Below are 20,781 nucleotides of genomic sequence, written 5' to 3' on the forward strand. Positions count from 1 at the left end.
AAGACTTAGAGGTACACAGATGATGGAAACTGCTATTGTCCTAGAGCCTCAATCTTAAGTCTGGTTATCAAAAAGAGTGTTATAAATTTGGGTAGGGGGTTTAACTTCAAAAGTCGAAAACTCACACCATCCCCAGTACTTGGGATCCCCCAGCACTGGAGGAAAGTTTAAGAGTTTCAAATTTGAATCTCTCTTTTAAAATTCTATGATCAATAAATTAATTTCATTGCTAGCACTGAGTCTCCACCTACTGGTCACAGAGGAAAGTACATGTATTTTTATATAAAATTCACTAGGTCACACCACAGTGCAACCAGAACAGTGCCAGCACTGGCTGGCACTGGGGAAGAGATGTTACCAGCCAGGACAGATGCAATGGAGTATTCATAAACACCAAACACTGTAGTTCATAAACAGAAAAAAAGCCCTAATGTCTTTTCATGACCACGAGGGATTTACCAAAGGATATCATTACAGATACGGGCTAACAGCCAGTGTCCATACTTCACAGATTGCCCATGACTTAACTGCATTTCACGCCTGAACTGGCCAACCCAGGATCAAGAGCGTGGTGAAAGCACTAGAATAGCCGTCGGCAGCTTTAATGGGGAAAAACGACTGATCTTCACCTTTGTTCTTACCACTTTATAAGTGACATTAACATCAACATCCCCTATTTCCAGAAGTAACAAGAATCCTACCATAACTATGGTGTTAGGTCTACTGGTTTGAAAAGACAAAAGCAGTAAGATCCTCCTGAACTGACTTATTTCTCACTGCTTCTTCTGAGGCCTGCCTGGCATAACACTGCCGTTAGTCCCAGTAACGAGACAGTCAGGACACAGAGAACTGGTAAAACTCAACTTTATTACGATTCAAACACAGGAGATACTTCCACGCATGTTAAACACATATGGAATTGAACAGCTCAACCAAGATGCCCTGCTGGGCAGTTGCAGCAATGCCCTGCTAGGCTTGAGGTCTCCTACACGCAGGATACCTTACTCCATATGCTAAGGCCTGTGGGTCCCATACCCTAGATATTTTACTTCTCCTCAAGTTCTTCCCTTGAAATTAGGATGAACTGTCCTGAAGGAAATATCATAGCTGGATGTATAACCCTAAAAACATCCAGGAACCAAGACTGACTGTTTTCCTATGACCTAGGAAACCTTCAAATCCTCCAGAGCTCTTAGAAGAAGTAATTCTGAGTATTCTGGAATCATAGGCAGAGCTGTTCCCCCTACCCTGCCAGGTGTGTATAAAGGACATAGTCATTTGGGACAAATTCTGGAGTGATGGGAGTATGAAACACACCTGTTTGTATACAACACAATTCATCCCAGAGGAAAACCACAAAGCAACATTACTGTGCAGGAAAAACAAGTTCAGGAAGTAGGGAGATAAAACTCGCAAAACAAAATTGCTGAAGGACTTGGAAACGGCTTCAGAGAAAAATGTAAGGTTTGGAGAGCACAGGTCTTTATTTTTCTCCATGCATGAAGCAGAGCACAATATCACTCTTTTAGCTAGAACAATAATAATTTTTAAAACCTGTCTTTTATATAAATATTTAAACGGGTAATAGGCATATTGAACTTGAATAAAAATTACCCATTGGGAAAGTCTGAGGTACTCCCTCAGCCGCCATGTTTCTTAAACTGGGGTACACATGATCAACATGGCCCACCTTCCTTCAGTAACAGCTTTATTCAAAGGTTTAGAGGATATATATATATCTTGAAACAAAGATGGGCCAGTAGATTTAGATTACTAATAGCTCTATTATAGAATGGAGCACAGAAGACTCCAAGGAGTTAACTTTACTGAGCAGCTTCCAGGATTAACCATGCCTCTCAATGGTAAGCATTCTTTTTACTTAGGGTTACTGATGGAAAAGTGTGAGACAGCAAGGCTTAGGCTCCAGCACTAGCCCAGCACCGACAAGTGTTAACTTAGGAGTCACTGGGTTACAGCTGTGATGCACTTTGTGAGGAAGTTGGTCATCTACACCCAACACTGTTGACACACAAAATCTGGCTGCCCTGGGATTATAGGATTGGCTTTTCTGCAACTGCCCTTGGGTAACAGGAAAAAGGCTGGTGAATTCTGCAGTGTAAAGTGAGTAAACCATTTTGGGTTAGGGAAAGGGGCATTTCAGGCAGCCTCTGCCAGGAAGAGGGCAGACCCCCTTCTCACAGAAGATGACAGACCAAGTGCTAAAGGCAAACAGTAGTTAGTACCTGAAAACTGGTCAGATATCATCATAAGTCTTCAAGGGAAAATCTAAAGCTACTGGGGTTTCCCATGTCATTAGTGGACTCAAATTTAGGAAGCTTCCAGTTCACTTCTAGAAGTACTGATGACTTTATATAAATATATCAAAGTAGAGGGATCAGAAACTCAACTCCACTCTTCCTTCCAACCCTCCTCCTTCATGTGGGGCTTGACTGCTTTTTCTGCCCCTTTCACTTGAGCCTGTGTCCTCATACTTCTTCGGTACTGTTTCCTTTCTTCTCCCTAATAGATCAGATTCATTATTAACTGGCCTTTCTGTGACTAGCATTCATTTCCTTCTAAGCTTTCTTTCCTTCATTCTAATCTTTCTACCTGAAAAAACAAAAAGAAGTCATTCACTGGCTTTATATCGTTAAAGCCAAGCAAGTAACAAATCCTACTCTTTTTCTATGGTAACCATGTTTAAAATAGTTAGATATGGCATCAAGTGTCTCTGCCCCCCGTCACACATCTCTTCTTGCAGAACTGAATGGGCACCGATCGTGTTTCAGTTCTGTCCAGTTCTCCCTGGCGACCCTTCGCTCCCTTGATTAGCTCCATGGCACGGAAGGCTAAGGAAAAAAGGGAGTGGGTGGGTCCAGAAGGGGATACTGACCTAGGAGACAGGCTGATTTTTTTACTTTTAGACAGTAAGAAATGAAAAAGCGTTCATGACTGTTCTTTTTGCAAAACTCTCCCTTCAGGTTCGAACTTGGAACTTTCCAGCTTTGGTCATGTATTTTATGCCCTTAAAGGGTTTGTACTTTTCTCCGTACATATCCAGACGATTCACCTTGAGTCCTAGAAGGAAGGAAGATAGGCAATTATTCAAAAAGGAGCATGTAGCATGTCTGTTTAAATTCATTGTAATGGGGCGCCTGGGAGGCTCAGTTAAGTGTCTGCCTTCCTGGGATTAGGCCCTGCGTCGGGCTCCCTGCTCAGCGGGAAGCCTGCTTCTCCCTCTCCCTCTCCCACTCCCCCTTGCTTGTGTTTCCTCTCTCACTGTCTCTCTCTGTCAAATAAATAAAATCTTAAAAATAAAACTCATTTTAATTCAGAGGAATCAGTGCAATAGAGATAGTTCTAACAATGAACCAGAAAAATAATAATAATTGCCCCTTATTTATTTCATTTTCCTGAAGCTCACAGATTTTTCACTCTTGGTTCAAACACTGATAATAAAAACTTCTCCAACAAAAAGGTATCCTATTTGGAAGACCTGTTTGTAAAGTGGCAAGGGCAGAAAGTTAAATGCAGACGGAAATGAGGATAAGGATAAAATAAGACCCTTCTATATTTTTCTCAAGTTACTGGATGGAATACATGAATTAATAATAATAAAATTCATGTATAATGAAATAAAATACAACTTAATTAATGAATGAGTGCTTCCTAGTGTTCTCACTGTACAGTATAAAAGCAAAATACCTTTAATACTGCACAGGGCTTTAAAGTTTGTGAAGTGTTTTAAGATGAAAGAGTTTATAATTGAAGTGAATGCTATCCACTTAAATTAGACAAATTCTGTTGGTAAAGAAAAACTTTATATAAAGCTGAAGTCATCTCCTATCTGCCTTACACACTTATTCTAAGGCAAATAATAGCATAGATGGAAAGTGCCTGGCACATAGGAAATGTCCGGTAGGCAGTTTGAGACAGGTGCCGATCGCAGTGGGCTGATGTGGGTTCCACATGGTAATAAAAGCAAATGTGAAAGTCCTTCTGAATCTGGGGGAAAGGAGCTGAAATTGTTCTTCTTGGTTGCCAGCTGAGAGTGCAGAAGCCTCCCATCCTGCAAACCTTGGGAGCCCCACACTGACAAGGCCAGGATGACTCAACTCCTGCTCGTCAACACTCCATCTACCCACACTGCTTCCTTCTCCACTGTGTCTTATACACTGGCAGTCAGATCACTTCAGCCAGCTTCAAAGTAAGGATGATGAACTTTCCCCAGAAATGCTAAAGAAGATTTTACTCAAGATTACCTGCCAGGAAATGAAAACAAACTCCATAAATAGGGACCCAGCAGAAGGCTTTCTGAGATATGTGGACGCAGGTCTGGAGGTGTCTCTGGAGAGAGCCACTTCTGTTCTCATGAAGCAACATTAAGCCATGAGTCACTCACCAGAAATGGCCAGCTGCTGGATCTTAAATTGCAGGTTAATTGTGGGGTTCTCATCCGGTTTGGAAGCTCCAGCCTGAAGACTCATGGTCCCCTTCAAACTTGGTAGCTTTTGGGGATTTATTTTTCCTACATCCCATGACAGCATCTTCAAAGAAAAAGAAAGAAGTTAGAGTGGAACTCTTCATTTGAGGTGATTGAGCTCTAACCTCAGGGCATCTATTCACAGTGTTACAAGCTGCCTCTAAAGTGGTTTTCAATAGAGAAAACTATTTGTTGCCACAAATTATCTCAAGGAGAAAAAGGATGTCCCCTTGATTATGCTTCCCTTTCAACAAGGTATAACGTCTAGGCGGAGGGCTCCTGCAAAAACACTTCCATCTAGTATCAGCAATTCAAAACCTCTTGCTTATTCTCCTCCTACCTTGGTAACTGGGTCAAATGTATGTGTCCCCTGAGATGGAGCGAGGCTCATATTCAGGACCCCTTTGGGCATCTGGCTGGTGACCATCACTCCCTCTATGGTCTTCCCCATAGTCTGCTTCGGTCCCACTGTAATTTCGAAGCGTCCAAGTGAACTACTGTCCCGGAAACTGATGCTATGTTTGACATACACTGGAATTGCCACAAGACTGGAAAAGAGACAAAAAACCCTTTTCGTTACTCTACTTGGAAAAATGGCGACATTTTCTTAAGCTTCCCCCAGCCCCCCATTGACAGCTTTTCCTTCCTTACCTAATTCTTTACTCATTTAAAAAAAAAAAAAAAAGCTCAGAAAAAACCCCCAGTAATCTTTATTTTTTTTTCTTTTTGTAAAACTAAGGCGCTAATAAGTGAACCAACTCTTCTAATGATTGAATAATATTAACAAAAACCAAAGAGTATACTAAATCTACTATGAGAAAGGCATTAGAGATAAAAATTAGGAGTCACCATATCTCTGTGTTTTACTTTATGACATATGACCCATAATTATTTGTATTTGGGAGAGCACTATTTATACCTCATGGACCTTTTATAGTATCTTCAGAGTGCTTTTACCAGACTTCCTCTGATCCTCACAAAAATCTTATGAGGTATGTATGGTAGGTTGTCATGATAGGACAGAACAGGAAATAGAGAAATCACAGAGTATTACCAAAGCAGTAATAGTCCTTAATAGCTATTAAACAGTCCTGTATGCCAGCACTATGCTAAATGTTTTATCTCCATTATCTTGTTTAATCCTCCCAGTAAGTATGAACTAGGTACTCTTCCTGTCCTGATTTTATACATAAATGATACTGTCTTTGTACTTCACTAAGATTAAGTTAACTTGCCCCAGGTCAACTGCAGATGGGGTTTAAATGTAGGCAGTCTGAGCCCAGAGCCTTTGCTCTCAAGCATGTACATTTTTTTCCTAAATTATTTATTTCAAATTCCAGATTGGTGGCTCTGAGGTGTCATGGCTCCCTCCAGTCTGTATACCTTCTACTACACGCCTTCTACTAAGGGCTTCTAAAGTCCTTTGACAAGATATTAAAGAGAACGTTCAAGACCAAAAATGACTGCCTTTGATGGTTTTTCATAGCCTTTTGGTTCAGGGGTCTGAACACAGGTGTACTCAGATTCCAATTTGAGAGAAACGGTAGTCCTGTTTAGACATATAACCACCACAAAAACAGCAACAGAAAACCTAATGAGCACCGACTTTGTATAAAGCACTATTTAGAGACTGTTTTACTTAATCTTCAAACAAGGTCCATTTTTTGTTTTCCACTTACAGATAAGAAAACAGACACAGAAAGGTTAAACAACTCAGCTGAGGTTACCCAATTAGTAAGAACAGAAACTGGAATTTGAACCCAGGTAACTCTAGAGCCTGAGTCCTTAATCACTACAGGTACTGTTTCCACATATACACTTATACACAGATTCTGTTCGTAATTATAAGGGCTGCTTACTTCTGTGCACTGACATGGTAAGAGAGCAGGCGGAAGTTTCCATCAGGAGGGATGAAGGAGAGGATACGCTCAGATTCCCAGCGCTTGAAACGAACACAAGGATGGAAGCTGACATCATCCAGCAACCTGGGATTCTGTAGTCACCAGTCAAGGAAAAGCAAGAAGTAGGAATTAAATACCCATACTTCTTTTGAGAAAGTTATTCAGAGGCTGTCTTTATTTAAACGCACGTGTGTGCGTGCACATACAAACACACACACACGCACACAAATTCTGTATCTACTTAAAGAAATTCAAGCCTGATATAAGTTTTGTGGCTGTGCTTAATTATTTTTTCTTTTTTTCTTAAGGCTCTGTGCCCAGTGTGGAGTCCAAAGCGGGGCTTACACTCAATAGCCCTGAGATCAAGACTTCAGCTGAGATGGAGAGTTGGCTGCTTAACTGACTAAACCAACCAGGCATCCCATCCTTAAGCATTTCTTTTTTTTTTTTTTTAAATATTGTATTTATTTATTTGACAGAGAGAGACCCGCTGAGAGAGGGAACGCAAGCAGGGAGAGTGGAGAAGGGAGAAGTGGGCTTCCCACAGAGCGGGAAGCCTGTTGTGGGACTTGATCCAGGACCCCGGATCATGACCTAAGCTGAAGGCAGACGCTCAATGACTGAGCCCCCCAGACGCCCCATAAGTATTTCTAACTGTTCCATTCCATTCTCACCACTGTCTTTCCAGAAGCAGTTAATTTGTCATCTCGAGATCTGAACCTATGGTTTAAGATTTTACCATGAAGGAAAGTGTAAGGTCTGGCATTCCAGTCAGCTTGACACAGGCATCAATGACCCCCTGGATCTCAGCAGTGATAGTGGAACCTGAGATAGGAACAAGACAAAAAGACTGTAAGAGGTTATTTAACGTTTCTCTGTCTTTCACAACCAATTTATTTCCTCCCTACTACCTTCTCTGACGTTCTGTCTTCCTCCCCAACTTTTGTCTTCTCCCTTCCTCTTTCCTTCTACCCAATTCATCTACCAAATGCACTGGTCCATCCTTCTAAATATTGATCAACTGCATATCAAGTATGAGACACTTTGATGAAGCAAGGGGGATAAAAGATTAATGAGACCTTTATTAGCTTGAAGAAGTCTTCCATCCAGCGTAAGAATCAAACAGGATATCATTGTAACCAACAGCTCAGAAAACATCAGGGCAGAAACTGCTCTCCCTACTGTGTCATTGATCAAATGGATACTTTGAGTCTTTATCCTACAGGAGCTCTCTGTAGCATGTCATTGTTGACATCTCATTCTCCCCTCGTAAAATCCTCCTTTCTCCTAACCTCTCCTAGTTTTCTGCTTTTCTAGCTCCTGTTCCTCAGCGCTCTCTGCAAGTTTCCCCTCTTTGTACAGCTTTGAAATGCCCATGTTTTTCCACAACTCTGGACTCCTCTTTTCTTTCACTCAACATGGTTTCCTTGAGCTTCTCCCACAGGTTGTCTTTTTACTGTGCTGACTGTTTTTGTTGTGCAGAAACTTTTTAGTTTGATGCAATCCTAACTGTCTTTCTGCTTTTGGTGTCATATTCAAAAAAGCCACTGCGCAGACCAGTGTCAAGAAGCTCTTTCCCTATGTCTTCTTCTAGTAGTTTTATGATTTCACATTTTACATTTAAGGCTTTAATCCATTTTGAGTTTTGTTTTTTGTATTTTTTGATGTGAGATAAAGGTCCAATTTTATTCTTCCACATGTGGATATTCCACTTTCCCAGTATCATTTAATGAAGAGACTATCCTTTCCCCATGATGTAATCTCAGTTCTCCTGTCAAAGATCAGTTAACTGTAAATGTGTGGTTTTATTTCTGAACTTTCTATTCTATTTCATTGACCTATGTATCTGTTTTTTGGTTTTTTTTTTTTTTTTTAAAGATTTTATTTATTTGACAGAGAGAGATCACAAGTAGGCAGAGAGGCAGGCAGAGAAAGGGGAGACAGCAGGCTCCCTGCGGAGCAGAGAGCCCGATGCGGGGCTCGATCCCAGGATGCTGGGATCATGACCTGAGCCGAAGGCAGAAGCTTTAACCCACTGAGCCACCCAGGCGCCCCTGTCCCCTATGTACCTGTTTTTATGCCAGTATAATAGTTTTGATTATTGTAGCTCTGTGATATATTTTGATCTCAGGAAGTATGAAGTCTCCAGCTTTGTTGTTCTTGCTCAAGATTGCTTTGGCTAGGGCACCTGGGTGGCTCAGTGGGTTGGGCCTCTGCCTTTGGCTCAGGTCGTGATCTCGGGGTCCTGGAATCCAGCTCCGTGTTAGGCTCTCTGCTCGGAGGGGAGCCTGCTTCCCTCACCCCTCTGCCTGCCTCTTTGCCCACTTGTGATCTCTGTCAGGTAAATATATAAAATCTTTGAAAAAAAAAAAAAAGATTGCTTTGGCTATTTGGGGTCTTTCGTGGTTCTATATAAATTTCAGAATTATTTTTTCTATTTCTATAAAGAATGCCATTGGGATTTTGATGGGGATTACACTAAATCTATAAATTGTTTTGGATAATATTAACTTTAAAAAAATTTTTTTAAAAGTTTATTTTTGTTTAAAAGGGAGGAACGGGGAGGGGCACAGGGAGAAAGAGAGAATCTTAATTTTAAAAGATTTATTTGAGAGAGAGTGAGCACAAGTGGGGGGTAGAGGCAGAAGGAGAGGGAGAAGCAGACTCCATGCCAAGCAGGGAGTCCGCCGTGGGGCTCAATCCCAGGACCCTGCGATTATAACCTGAGCTGAAGGCAGACGCTTAACCGACTGAACCATCCAGGCACCCTTGAAGATTTCAGTAATATTAATTCTTCCACTCCATTAACATATTTATTTTCATTTACTTCCATTTATTTGTGTCTTCTTTAATTTCCTTCACCGATGTTTTATAATTTTCTGAGTATGAGTTTGGTTAAGTTTATTCCTGTTTTATTCTTTTTGGTACTATTGTAAATGGGACTGTTTTCTTCATTTTCTTTTAGCATAGTTCACTGTTTATATTTAGAAATGCTACTGTTCTTTATGTTGATTGTGCACCTTGTGACTTTACAGTATTTATTAGTTCTAACAGTTTTTTGTTGAGTCTCTATGGGTTCCCATATATATGATCATGTCATCTGCATCATAATATTTATTCCCAGTACCTAGTACCTAGCACAGTGCCTGACACAAAGCAGGCACTAAATTAAAATGAGTGATCTTGAATGAAAGATAATTCTGATACTAGCAAGTATTATATGAAGGATACCCTTTCCACTCTCTAGTTCTGAAAAGAGATTAAAAGCACCTACCTGATTTATCAATGATGGCATCAATCTCTTCGATCACGTCAAAATAGGCCTCATTGTTGGTGTACTTCACCCCAGTCCTTCGCCAGGGTACCACTGACAGCTGTCCAGTAGGAAGCTGATCACCCACATTGGTGCTTCCTAAGATAATGAATATGACTATAATTTAATTCCAACTGGATAATTAGATGTAACTAATTATCTAATAATCATAGAACACTTTCCTAGAAGTTTCTATGCTCCCATTATTCATGCACTCAATTGGGAGAATTAAAAAAAAAAAAAAGCTAAGAGTTTTCTCAACTTCTATCTGGGTAACCTAGTCTATTCTAAAAACCTATTATCATCTGGTCTGCTTCTTTGAGCAGAATGAAGGTTAAAAGTTACCTGAGAAACAGATATCATATTTTGGTTTTAAAAGAAACATGAACTTGGTCTCTCAAATTTCACAATAGCTTGTAGCTTAAATAATGTACTGGTTTTCAGCAGGGATGGCGAGCTACATATTAATATAAAATTTTCATGGGTAAAAACAGTATTCTAGTTCAAGGTAGGTTTTTAAGCACATTTATGCTAGTTAAGAAAACGTACACATTTTACTCCTACTAATACTGAATCTTAGGAAAAGAATACAAATTAGGCCTTTCCCTGTCTGTAAGAGTTGTAAATCAATCCTTGTTTCACCCCCAACAAGGATCAAAAATATTTTTTTAAACCAAAAGTTCTATGCTGAAATTCTGAAATATTATAACTAATTTAAAATCTATTTCCTTCTTTTGTAACCTGGATATTTTCAATCTAAAGAAAGAAACGTTAAACACACACACATATTCAGCACATTTGCAGAATATTTCAGCTTTTCAAAAATGACTCCCAGGTACCTTTTTCCAGATTTAAGGGAGATACAGGAAAATGACTCTGTAGTATTCAAAAATGATTCAGGCACTAACAAAGAGTTTAAGAGCTCAATGAACCCAAAATATTGAAAAACCCAACAAATGTGTTTTCTTAAAAAGAGGCACCATATATTAAAACATGATATATCAATTTATAGTAATTAAAGCAGTATATAAGGCAGGAAGCCTAAAAGCAAAGAATCCACAGTGCCTTAGTACAAGATAAAAATATTTTAAAACAGGGAAAAAGGTTAGGTTATTTAATAAATGGTGCTGGGAAAGCTGGTAGGCAATGTTGGGGAAATAAACATGGAGTCTTTCTTTACACTGCATACCAACATAATTTCTAAATAGATTAAAGAATTATGTCCAAACATAAATCCATAAAAGAACTAGAAGAAAATACACTTTTTTAAAAAGGAGAACTTACCTTCTCTGAGCTTAAAAAAACATTCCCCTATGTTTTCTTCTAACAATTATAAGATTAGTATTTAATTCTTTGACCCTGCTGGAATTTATTTTGTGTACAGAATGGGTAGGGGAACTTCATTTTTTTCTATATCAAAGCTGACTGTCCTAACACAATATATTTACTGATTGGCCCCTGGCCCACTGATCTGATATATGACATCTATATATACCAAATTCCTACAAAAGCAAGGGTTTGTTTCTGAACTTTTTCTTCTTTTTAAAGATCTTATTTATTTTTTGACAGAGAGAGAGAGAAAGAAAGCACAGCAGAGGGAGAGGGAGAAGCAGACTCCTGGAGTTGAGCAGGGGAGCCTGATGTGGGCTCAATCCCAGGACCCTGGAATCATGACCTAAGCCGAAGGCAGACGCTTAACCAACTGAGCCATCCAGGCACCCTGTTTCTGAACTTTCTACCTCATCCCAATCATCTATTTGTCTATTACTAGGCCAATACTACGTTTTTAAAATTACCAAAATTTTGTAATATATCTTGTACCCATCTGATTTTCTCTACTGCTCTTGATCTTTTAAAAAAATACTTATTTTCAGGGCACCTAGGTGGTTCAGTGGGGTCAGGCTCTCTGCTCAGCAGGGAGCCTGCTTCTCCCCCCACCCCCCAGCCTGCCTCTCTGCCTACTTGTGATCTCTCTGTCAAATAAATAAATAAAATCTTAAAAAAAAAATTATTTTCAGATCTCCTGGGTGGCTCAGTCGGTTAAGCATCTGTCTTTGGTTTGGGTCACGATCTCAGGGGCCTGGGAGCAAGCCCTATATCAGGCTTCCTGCTCAGTGGGGAGCCTGCTGCTCCCCTTGCTTGTGCTCTGTCAAATGAATAAATAAAATCTTTTAAAAAAATGAAATAAATATATTTATTTCATAATAATCATATTTATTTCATAATATTTCATAGAATTTCATAATATTTCAAATAAATAAATAAATTTATTTTTCAAAACTGTCTTGGCTTTTATAGCTTATCTATGAGTTTTTGTCTCCTGTACCATATGAACTTAATATAGCTTGATACTTGACAAGGCAAATCTTTCCAGGCTTTGTAATTCTTTTTCAAACTATTCCCAGGTTTTCTTGCATATTTATACTTCTTAAAAATTATCTTTCGTTTGTCAAATGCCATGCAAGCCCTTGTTTATATATTAAGCAAGACTCAAAATATAAAAGCTGAACAAAGCAGAATGACTAGTTTGGCTAAGTCAGAATTAAATGTGGCTAAACAAACACACCATAAACAATGTTAAATGACAAGTGATAGACTACGAAAAAATATCTACAAAAGAAAGGATCAAAAATACACAGAACTACAAACTACCATGTATATTTCCAAATTTTCTACATATATGATAGTTTAATGTCCTTAAATAAAAGGAATTCTTTTTCTTTTTTTTTTTTTAAAGTAGGCTCCACACCCAGCATGGAACCCAAATCAGGGTTGAACTCACAACCCTGAGATCAAGACCTAATCTGAGATCAAGAGTCAGATGCTTAATGAACTAGGCCACCCAGGTGCCCCGAAAGGAATTCTTTTAATTTAGTAGGAAAAAAGAACCACATTCCAACAACAAAAGAAAAATTGGGCAAAGGACACACAACTAGGTAATTCAGAATAGAAGAACAGTCAATAAATACTCAAAGGGTTTTAACTTCCTTAGTAATAAAAAATGAGGGTGTACATAAGATATGACTAAACTGGGGCGCCTGGGTGGCTCAGTTAGTTAAGCATCTGCCTTTGGCTCAGGTCACGATCCCAGAATCCTGGAATCAAGCCCCACAACAGATTCCTACTCAGTGGGGAGCCTGCTTCTCCTTCTCCTGCTCCCCCTGCTTGTGTGCTCACTCTCTCTGTTAAATAAATAAATAAAATATATTTTTAAAAAACATATGACTAAAAAAAAAGATATGACTAAGCCAACTGCCAAAGTTTTGAAAAAACTAATAACAGTAGGGTTGTCTAGGATGCACAGAAACTGCTACTGAAAGCATGAATTTTCGGAGCAATTTGGCACAATGCATTAAAGTTCTTAAAATGTGAACAACCTTTGATCTAGTACCTCCATTGCTAGTACTGAAAACAAATAACCCTACATGTACACAAAGATTTAAGTGTAAGAATGTTAATTCCTTGTTATTTAAAAGAACAAAAAATCAGAAACATCAAAAACATAGACTGAGTAAATACCTTAAGGTCTATTCTATATGAAAGAAAATTACATATTTTTTAAGATTTTATTTATTTATTTAACAGAGAGAGATCACAAGTAGGCCAAGAGGCAGGCAGAGGGCGAGAGGGAAGCAGTCTCTGCGCTGAGCAAGGAGCCCAACGCAGAACTCGATCCCAGGACCCTGAGACCATGACCTGAGCCAAAGGCAGAGGTTTAACCCACTGAGCCACCCAGGCGCCCCTGAAAGAAAATTATAAAGTCACTAAAAATCATGTAGAATGTATCAAAATGGGATAATGTTCACAAAATATTGATATGTCATAAAAAATATACAAGAGTTATTTTTAAAACATTCTATGTATCTATTCATTATTCATCTATCTAGAAAAGATAAAAAACATGTCAAAACTGTGGCGGGATTAAGAGTTATTTCTGGAATGCGTGGGTGTCCCAGTCAGTTAAGCCTCTGCCTTTGGCTCAGGTCGTGATACCAGGTTCCTGGGACTGAGCCCCAACTACTGCTCCTTGCTCAGCGGGGAGCCTACTTCTCCCTCTGTCTGCTGCGCCCGCTGCTCATGCTCTCTTTCTGACAAATAAATAAATAAAATCTTTTAAAAAAAAGTTATTTTCAAGTTCTTTGTGCTTTCCTGTATCTCTGACATTTCTGTAATTAGAAAAAAGCCTCTTTTTAAAGAGCACACTTTATTCTGTCACTGAAATCGGGGTACTTTTTACCTAACAAAGACATTATTTTACATCATAATCAGACTATCATGAGCAAAATTAAAGCATCTGGACATCTAAGAGCCCCAAAGACAAGCACTCAAAAACAGTGCACAACACTGGAGGGAGCCACACCCAGGACAGCAGCTCTGTGGGTTTCCCCTTTCTCCATACCTGTTATTGTGTTGACAACCGTCCGAAGGATCGTGGGAGGCTTTATCAGCTCTTTGAGGATGTTTGACTCAGTGGCCAATGGAAACCCATTATCAAGCATCTCCTCTAGTACCTCATAAACCACAACCACATTATCTTTGATCACGGGCTCTGAACAGACTCCAAAATAATCCTGATGAAAAGATCATACATATATCAAATAAATCATTCAGAGACTGTGATAAGGAGAAAGAATCTTCCTAGAGAATAAGGATCTAGTACTATGTATGTGTTTACACAGTGCTTCTGGCATATTCTACGTTAGGGGAATGAAGCATAACATATTTCTCTTAAGCAGCCCAATTTGGTAGAAAGAACACTGGACTGGCTTATAGTAGCAGTGTCATAACTACTTTTAAAAATTAAGAGTAAGTCATTTAACCTTTTCGTAAGTTAGTTTCTTCAACTAGACAAAACATATAGAACACAAAACTGAATCTAGACTATCATACATGCTTAGGAAGAAGAATCTGAAAGAACTAGACAAAACAGTAATACTTGATATGACACAGATTGGACCCCAAAATCTTTTTAACCCTTTCCATTGTGCTATTCCTTAACATTCATGCAGCAAATACAAACTGAGAGGGGAAATAAAATGAAATGAGGGAGATGAACTAGCACACTAGAAAATCTCTTTGAATCATCTCTACACTAAGATGCTAGGATTCTAAAAATGCTTTGTCCTTTTACTAACAAAGACTTCGATACTCAATGATCCAGGTTGTGGAAAAAACGCTGGATTCTAAATCAGAAGACCTGTATGGTAACCTTATTGTCACTTACTAGAAAAGTTATGCTAATTAGGGTCTTGATTTCTCTTAATAGTATAAATAGTATAATACCACTGGACGCACAGGGATGTTTTAAGAACTATGCATGATTGATTAAATGATAGTATTTGTGAAAGTGCTTTGTAAACTATAAAGTACTTTGAAAAATGTGATGCATGATGATAAAAAGAAATGCTTGTAGTCATTTGATATGCCCCTTCTAGCAACATCAGTCACATCTTTTCAGGACCTCTGAGATAGTCATATAACCCTCCTTGAATTCATCCACTGAATGGAAATTCACCCTTTTGAAAAAGCCCACTCTATTCATGGAAAGCTCTGATTATTAGAAAGTTCTTTCTTTTGCTAAGCTGAAATGTGCTTCCTAGATCTGCCTTACAGAACAAATTTTCATAACAGCCCCACAGTCACTTGAAGACAGCTATAAACTTTCACTCCAATTTTTTTTTCTCCCAGCCAGCCAGTTTGATCCTTCCACTATTCATGCTGTGACATGATTTCTAGATCATTCCACCACTTGCCATTTCTTTGAATATGCTCTAGTTTTCCAATATGGTCCTAAAATCATGACATCCATAACGGAATGGACTACAGATGTGATCTAATTTACATCAGATAGGGCGCCTGGGTGGCTCAGTGGGTTAAGCCACTGCCTTCGGCTCAGGTCATGATCTCAGGGTCCTGGGATCAAGTCCCGCATCGGGCTCTCTGCTCAGCAGGGAGCCTGCTTCCTCCTCTCTCTCTCTCTGCCTGCCTCTCTGCCTACTTGTAATCTCTCTCTGTCAAATAAATAAATAAAATCTTTAAAAAAAAAAAAAAAATTTACATCAGATAACAGCAAGTATCAGAGACATTCCAATATTCAAGAACACTTAAGAGTCAGGAATGTGTTTCTAAGACAAGATTTCTTCTTTAAAAACGAGAATTTAAGAGGATGGGGGAAGTAACACATTCCCTTCCCAAGAGTGCTTTCCTTTTGAAAAATAAAACACCTCACGAGGTTTTATAAATCAGACATAATTGAACTGAGTCATTGGAAAGAAGACCTGTAAGTATGACAAACTGCTATAGCAACAGTGTTTGCAATTCTACAGTTGGAACTCTTCCAACATATTCTAGTACTAAAAAAAAGTAATGCAGCCAGAGAGAAAAGACATTAAAATCAGGAGATGTCCACTTACTTTTAACAAATCTCTCAAAAATGACAAGCTATGAAGTTCCAGACTTCCAAACTAGTGACTTTACAGTTATCCCCAATTCCTCTGTGGTTTCCACTAGATTAAGCAACTTTTCTCATTTCCTGTCTCATAATAAATTACCTAATATTGCTATGGCAGTATGAAGCAAATGCTGGGTTTCACCAATGGGACTATTCATCTCAGAATGGGGTAAAGTATCATATGTGGAAATCATAATAAGCCCCAAGGAGAGTAGTTTATAAGGTCATAATACTGGGTTCTTCTACTTCTAGTTCCTCTACATATTGGGATTTATAATTCTCAAGTTTTTACTGTGGGAAGGAACTAGTATGCCACATGAGAACTAGAAACCCAGAATCGGGCTACCACCAGGTATTGGTGGGAAAAAAAATTATGAAATGTATTTTAACTTTCTTGGGACGAAAGCTGTTCTAGACATGTGATACAGATATGACTGCAAATGAAAGGGCTCTTTGACTTGTTTTTTAATTTCATCATCATATCAGAGTCATCATTCTCTTCTTCTTCTCTAATTCCACAATTTCTGCATTCATATGATCAATTCCAGACTTCACATGACACAGAAGTTCAACCAAGGAGCCCTTGCTTCTCACATATTGTCTGAGTTATGCAAATAACTGTAACAGAATTTGAACAATTATTTTAGGGGGAAGGATCCCACTGTTTGCATTCACAGTCTGGGCAGCCTAAAATCCTGTGCTGTAAATGGTGCTGACATCCTGGTATAATTCACTTATACTTCCCCTACACCCTGCTCCCCCAAGATCTTCAAATCTATTCCTGAAAGAAAAACAAAGCGAAAACACTGTCTCGTAAAATATCACTTAAATTCTTAAAGGAACAGAAGATTTTCTGATCTTTGTTTTTAATGAGAGTACTTTCTTATACAACAGGTTCAAAAGTATTCAATTTGTCATTTCAGATGCAGCCAATTCAATAAACAGAAACAAGAATCTTACCAGATGGGAGAGGAAGTGAGCAATGCCAGTTTTGATTTTTTTAAGAAGTTCCTTAATTGAAGCTGAATACAATGGAAAAAGAACCATAAAGACACTTTATAATTTACATGTACGAGCCTCCTCACATTCACGCACCTGAAATGTGTCCACTACTCGGTGAAGGAACTCAATAACAAATAGAGGTGGAACCTCTGTCTGGATCACAGCCACAAAAAAGATCTTGTGACGGTAAACACTTAAGAGATAGTGGTGAGGGGTAGGGATAACTGGAGGTACATTTTCTGCCTCAGTCGCTCTCTCTTGAGCCTCAAAAAAGTAATCACAAACAGAACGGCTGACCACACTTTTCCAGTGTTTTTCCAGGAAAATATCTCCAGAGGAGTTGATCAAGAAGAGGCTATGAATCATGGTGGAGATTGTCAGTGAGACAGAAAAGTCTTCTTCGGTCTGCAAGTCTCAGAACTGCCAATTTTCAACCCTAAAAATAAAAGAAGGTATGGTCAATTCCACTCAATCAAAACACTGTATGGGGCGCCTGGGTGACTCATTGGGTTAAGCCTCTGCCTGCAGCTCAGATCATGATCTCAGGGTCCTGGGATCGAGCCCTGAATCGGGTTCTCTGCTCAGCGGGAAGTCTGCTTCCCCCTCTTCCTCTGCCTGTCTCTCTGCCTACTTGTGATCTCGCGCTCTCTCTCTCTCTGTCAAATAAATAAATAATCTTAAAAAACAAAACAAAACACTGTGCCAACTTTCAAGAGCAGACTCCAGTCTTCTACTGTAAGAGCCTAAAGTATCCCTCCCTAGTATTCTTTTTTTTTTGGTAAGATTTTATTTATTTGATATATAGAGAGACAGCAAGAGAGGGAATACAAGCAGGGGGAGAAAGAGAGGGAGAAACAGGCTTCTTGCTCAGCAGACACCTGAAGTGGGGCTCGATCCCAGGACCCTGGGATCATGACCTGAGGAAGGCAGATGCTTAACCAACTGAGCCACCCAGGTGCCCCTCTCCCTAGAATTTCTAAGGATAATTATCAGCCATCCTGTTTGCCAATCATCTACTGCCTCGTTATCTTTACTAATGCCTTAATTATAACCAACTAAAATTCAACTTAATTTTTGGATGTTTGTTTTCTCAACTAGACTGTAAGCTCCTTGAAAGACCAGGCCTTAACGTTTTTTTGTTGCCTCATTGCAGTGCTCCCAACACAGAAGAAAAGTTTCAAAGAATACTGGTAAGTTTCTTATCTTTAGCCACAACTCACACATACATAAGAAATGCTTATAGCTGTCCAGTCTCATATGGTAGCCATTTAGTTAAATGCTGCCACTGAGCACTTGAATTATGTCTGGTCTGATCAAAGATGTGCTATAAGTACACACCAGACTTTTTGAAGGTTTTGTATGAAAAATGGAATTTTAGATACCAATAATTTAATATTAACTATTAATATTGATTAAATATTGATTAGTATTGGTTAAATAAATATTAATATTGATATTTTGATATATCAGGTTAAATAAAATAAAAATAAAATTAATTTAACTTTTTTGGGGGGGTCTTTTTGTATTTTTAAAGATTTTATTTATTTATTTGACAGAGAGAGAGAGAGAGATCACAAGCAGGCAGAGAGAGAAGGGGAAGCAGGCTCCCTGCTGACCAGAGAGCTGGTTGCCTTACTGGATCCCAGGACCCTTAGATCATGACCTGAGCCCAAGGCAGAGGCTTTAACCCACTGAGCCACCCAAGTGCCCCATAACCTTTTTTGTTTTTGTTTAAAGATTTTATTTATTTGACAGAGAGCGAGCGAGTGAACACAAGCCGGGGAACCGCAGGCAGAGGAAGAAGTAGGCTCTCTGCTGAGCAAGGAGCCCTATGTGGGACTCAATCCCAGGACTCTGGGATCATGACCTGAACTGAAGGCAGAGGCTTAACTCACTGAGCCACCCAGATGCCCCTAATTTAACCTTTTTTTTTTTTTTTTTTTAAAGTGTGGCTACTAGAAAAATGTCAAATTACACAGCTGGTTTGCTTTTCATGTCTATTGGACAGCGCTGGCCCAGGGACGGAAAACCATCACCACGGTCTTCATTCAGTCGGTCAGACCCCGTTCTCGAGTACTTGCTATGAACAAGGTTCTGCATTGAATGCCCTAAAAAAATCCACCTGGGGGATACCCAAGGTCTCTCAGGCGGCAGCATATCTACGGCGCCCGGCCCCAGTATGTGGCGGCCGCGCTGGACCGCAGCTGTGGCCATTCCACCAGCTGGCTGCGGACTGGCCCAGGTGGTCAAACGGCAAAGGCCTGCTGTACCCAGTGCCCCAGGGCAAGCTTAATCCTCTGCCCGCCGATGAGGCAGCAGGAGGGAGGGGAGAGAGGAGTAACTAGGCCGGGAAGGAGGAGAGGCGGCTGCTAAAGTGGGTTATTTTTGCGCTGGCCTCAGCCCAGCTGCCTTCGAGCAAAAGATGATGGAGACCGTTTAGGGCGGGGGTAGCCAGGGGGGCGGATTTAAGGTGTGCACACGTTCAAGCGAGGAGAGGGGTCGCCGGACTGCACAAGTGCGTTGCCGTGGCAACAGTGTCCCCTACTCCCCCAGCCACCGGGACCGAGCAGGTCCCCTCCCCAGGCCGGTACTCGGTCCCTCAGCTGGCCGCATCCCGTATCTCGAAGGGTCAATCCCACAGCAACCCCTAACTCCGAGCCTGCCCCGCGCGCCCCGCCCGAACCCTCGTGAGTCCCCGTCCCCGTCCCCAGCCCCCAAACCCCAGCCGGGTACGTGCACGCGCTGCCCCCAATCCCAACCCGGGTCGCCAGCTCTCCTCACCAAGCCTCATTCTTCGCAGCGCCCACCGTTTCGACGCGCAGACAGGCCCCGCCCCTCGGCGGCCTCCCGCACGCGCGCCGGAGGCCGCTCACCTGCTGATTGGCTGGCCTCTGGGCCTCACGCCAGCACCACCCACGACCGAGATCTTAAAGCCTCTGATTGGAGGTCGGTGATCTGCTCCTCCCTTCTGATTGATTGCTGTCCTCCAGTCACATTCTTCTCGACTTTGAGCCACCAATTGGCTCTTGTTGATGCTTCGATAATCTCCAATTGGTGCAGCTCTGTGGCTCCGAGCCCTGATTGGCTGCGTGAACAGTCTGAGGGCCCTTCGTCACCCAGTCACAAAGGGGTGGCTGCTGCTGCCACCTGCGTAACCCTGGAATGCACCTGGAGGGGGATGCTAAAAAGTGTGATTTCCAGGACGCAATTTGTCAAATAGCGTATCATGGATACTAAATCATGAGCAGTGGGGCGCCTGGGTGGCTCAGTCGTTAAACATCTGCCTTCGGCTCCCGTCATGATCCCAGGATCCTGGGATGGAGCCCTGCATGGGGCTCCCTGTTGCGGGGTGGGGGGGGGCGGAGTCTGCTTCTCCCTCTCCCACTCCCTCTGTTTGTGTTCCCCTCTCTTGCTGTGTTTCTTTCAAATAATTTTTTTTAATCTCTTTAAAAAAAATAAATCATGAGCAATAATAACTACTTTCCATTAGGTAAATGCATTTAAAAAGAGACACGATGCCTTTTCATTGATGTGCATTGGGGGGAGTAAAGGTGACTGGCTGTATAGCCTCTTATTGTAAGCTCTGGACTTGGATTCAGGAGGCCTCTTCCAGCCCGGACTAGACCACCAC

General features: G+C 40.6%; 1 protein-coding gene across 3 annotated transcripts; it reads right to left on the bottom strand.

Moving 5' to 3' along the window:
- Positions 1-848: 848 nt before the first annotated feature.
- AP3M2 (adaptor related protein complex 3 subunit mu 2) lies at positions 849-20,176 on the bottom strand. 3 transcript variants are annotated; one of them, XM_004777688.3, is made up of 9 exons: positions 20,024-20,176; positions 17,244-17,586; positions 14,097-14,268; positions 9,659-9,796; positions 7,124-7,209; positions 6,343-6,476; positions 4,824-5,031; positions 4,403-4,547; positions 849-3,078 (listed from the first exon to the last, which is right to left on the bottom strand). In XM_004777688.3, exons 2-9 carry the CDS (start codon positions 17,514-17,516, stop codon positions 2,978-2,980), a joined length of 1,257 nt encoding a protein of 418 aa, XP_004777745.1. In that variant the 5' UTR covers positions 17,517-17,586; positions 20,024-20,176; the 3' UTR covers positions 849-2,977. The 3 variants fall into 3 exon arrangements, with proteins under 3 accessions (XP_004777745.1, XP_004777744.1, XP_004777746.1); XM_004777687.3 differs by lacking the exon at positions 20,024-20,176 and adding an exon at positions 19,932-20,019; XM_004777689.3 differs by lacking the exons at positions 17,244-17,586; positions 20,024-20,176 and adding an exon at positions 17,109-17,231.
- Between the last annotated feature and the right edge of the window lie 605 nt (positions 20,177-20,781).

This window comes from Mustela putorius, unplaced genomic scaffold (assembly GCF_011764305.1).
Source record: "Mustela putorius furo isolate JIRA1106 unplaced genomic scaffold, ASM1176430v1.1 tig00003976_pilon_pilon_pilon, whole genome shotgun sequence".
NCBI lineage: Eukaryota > Metazoa > Chordata > Mammalia > Carnivora > Mustelidae > Mustela > Mustela putorius.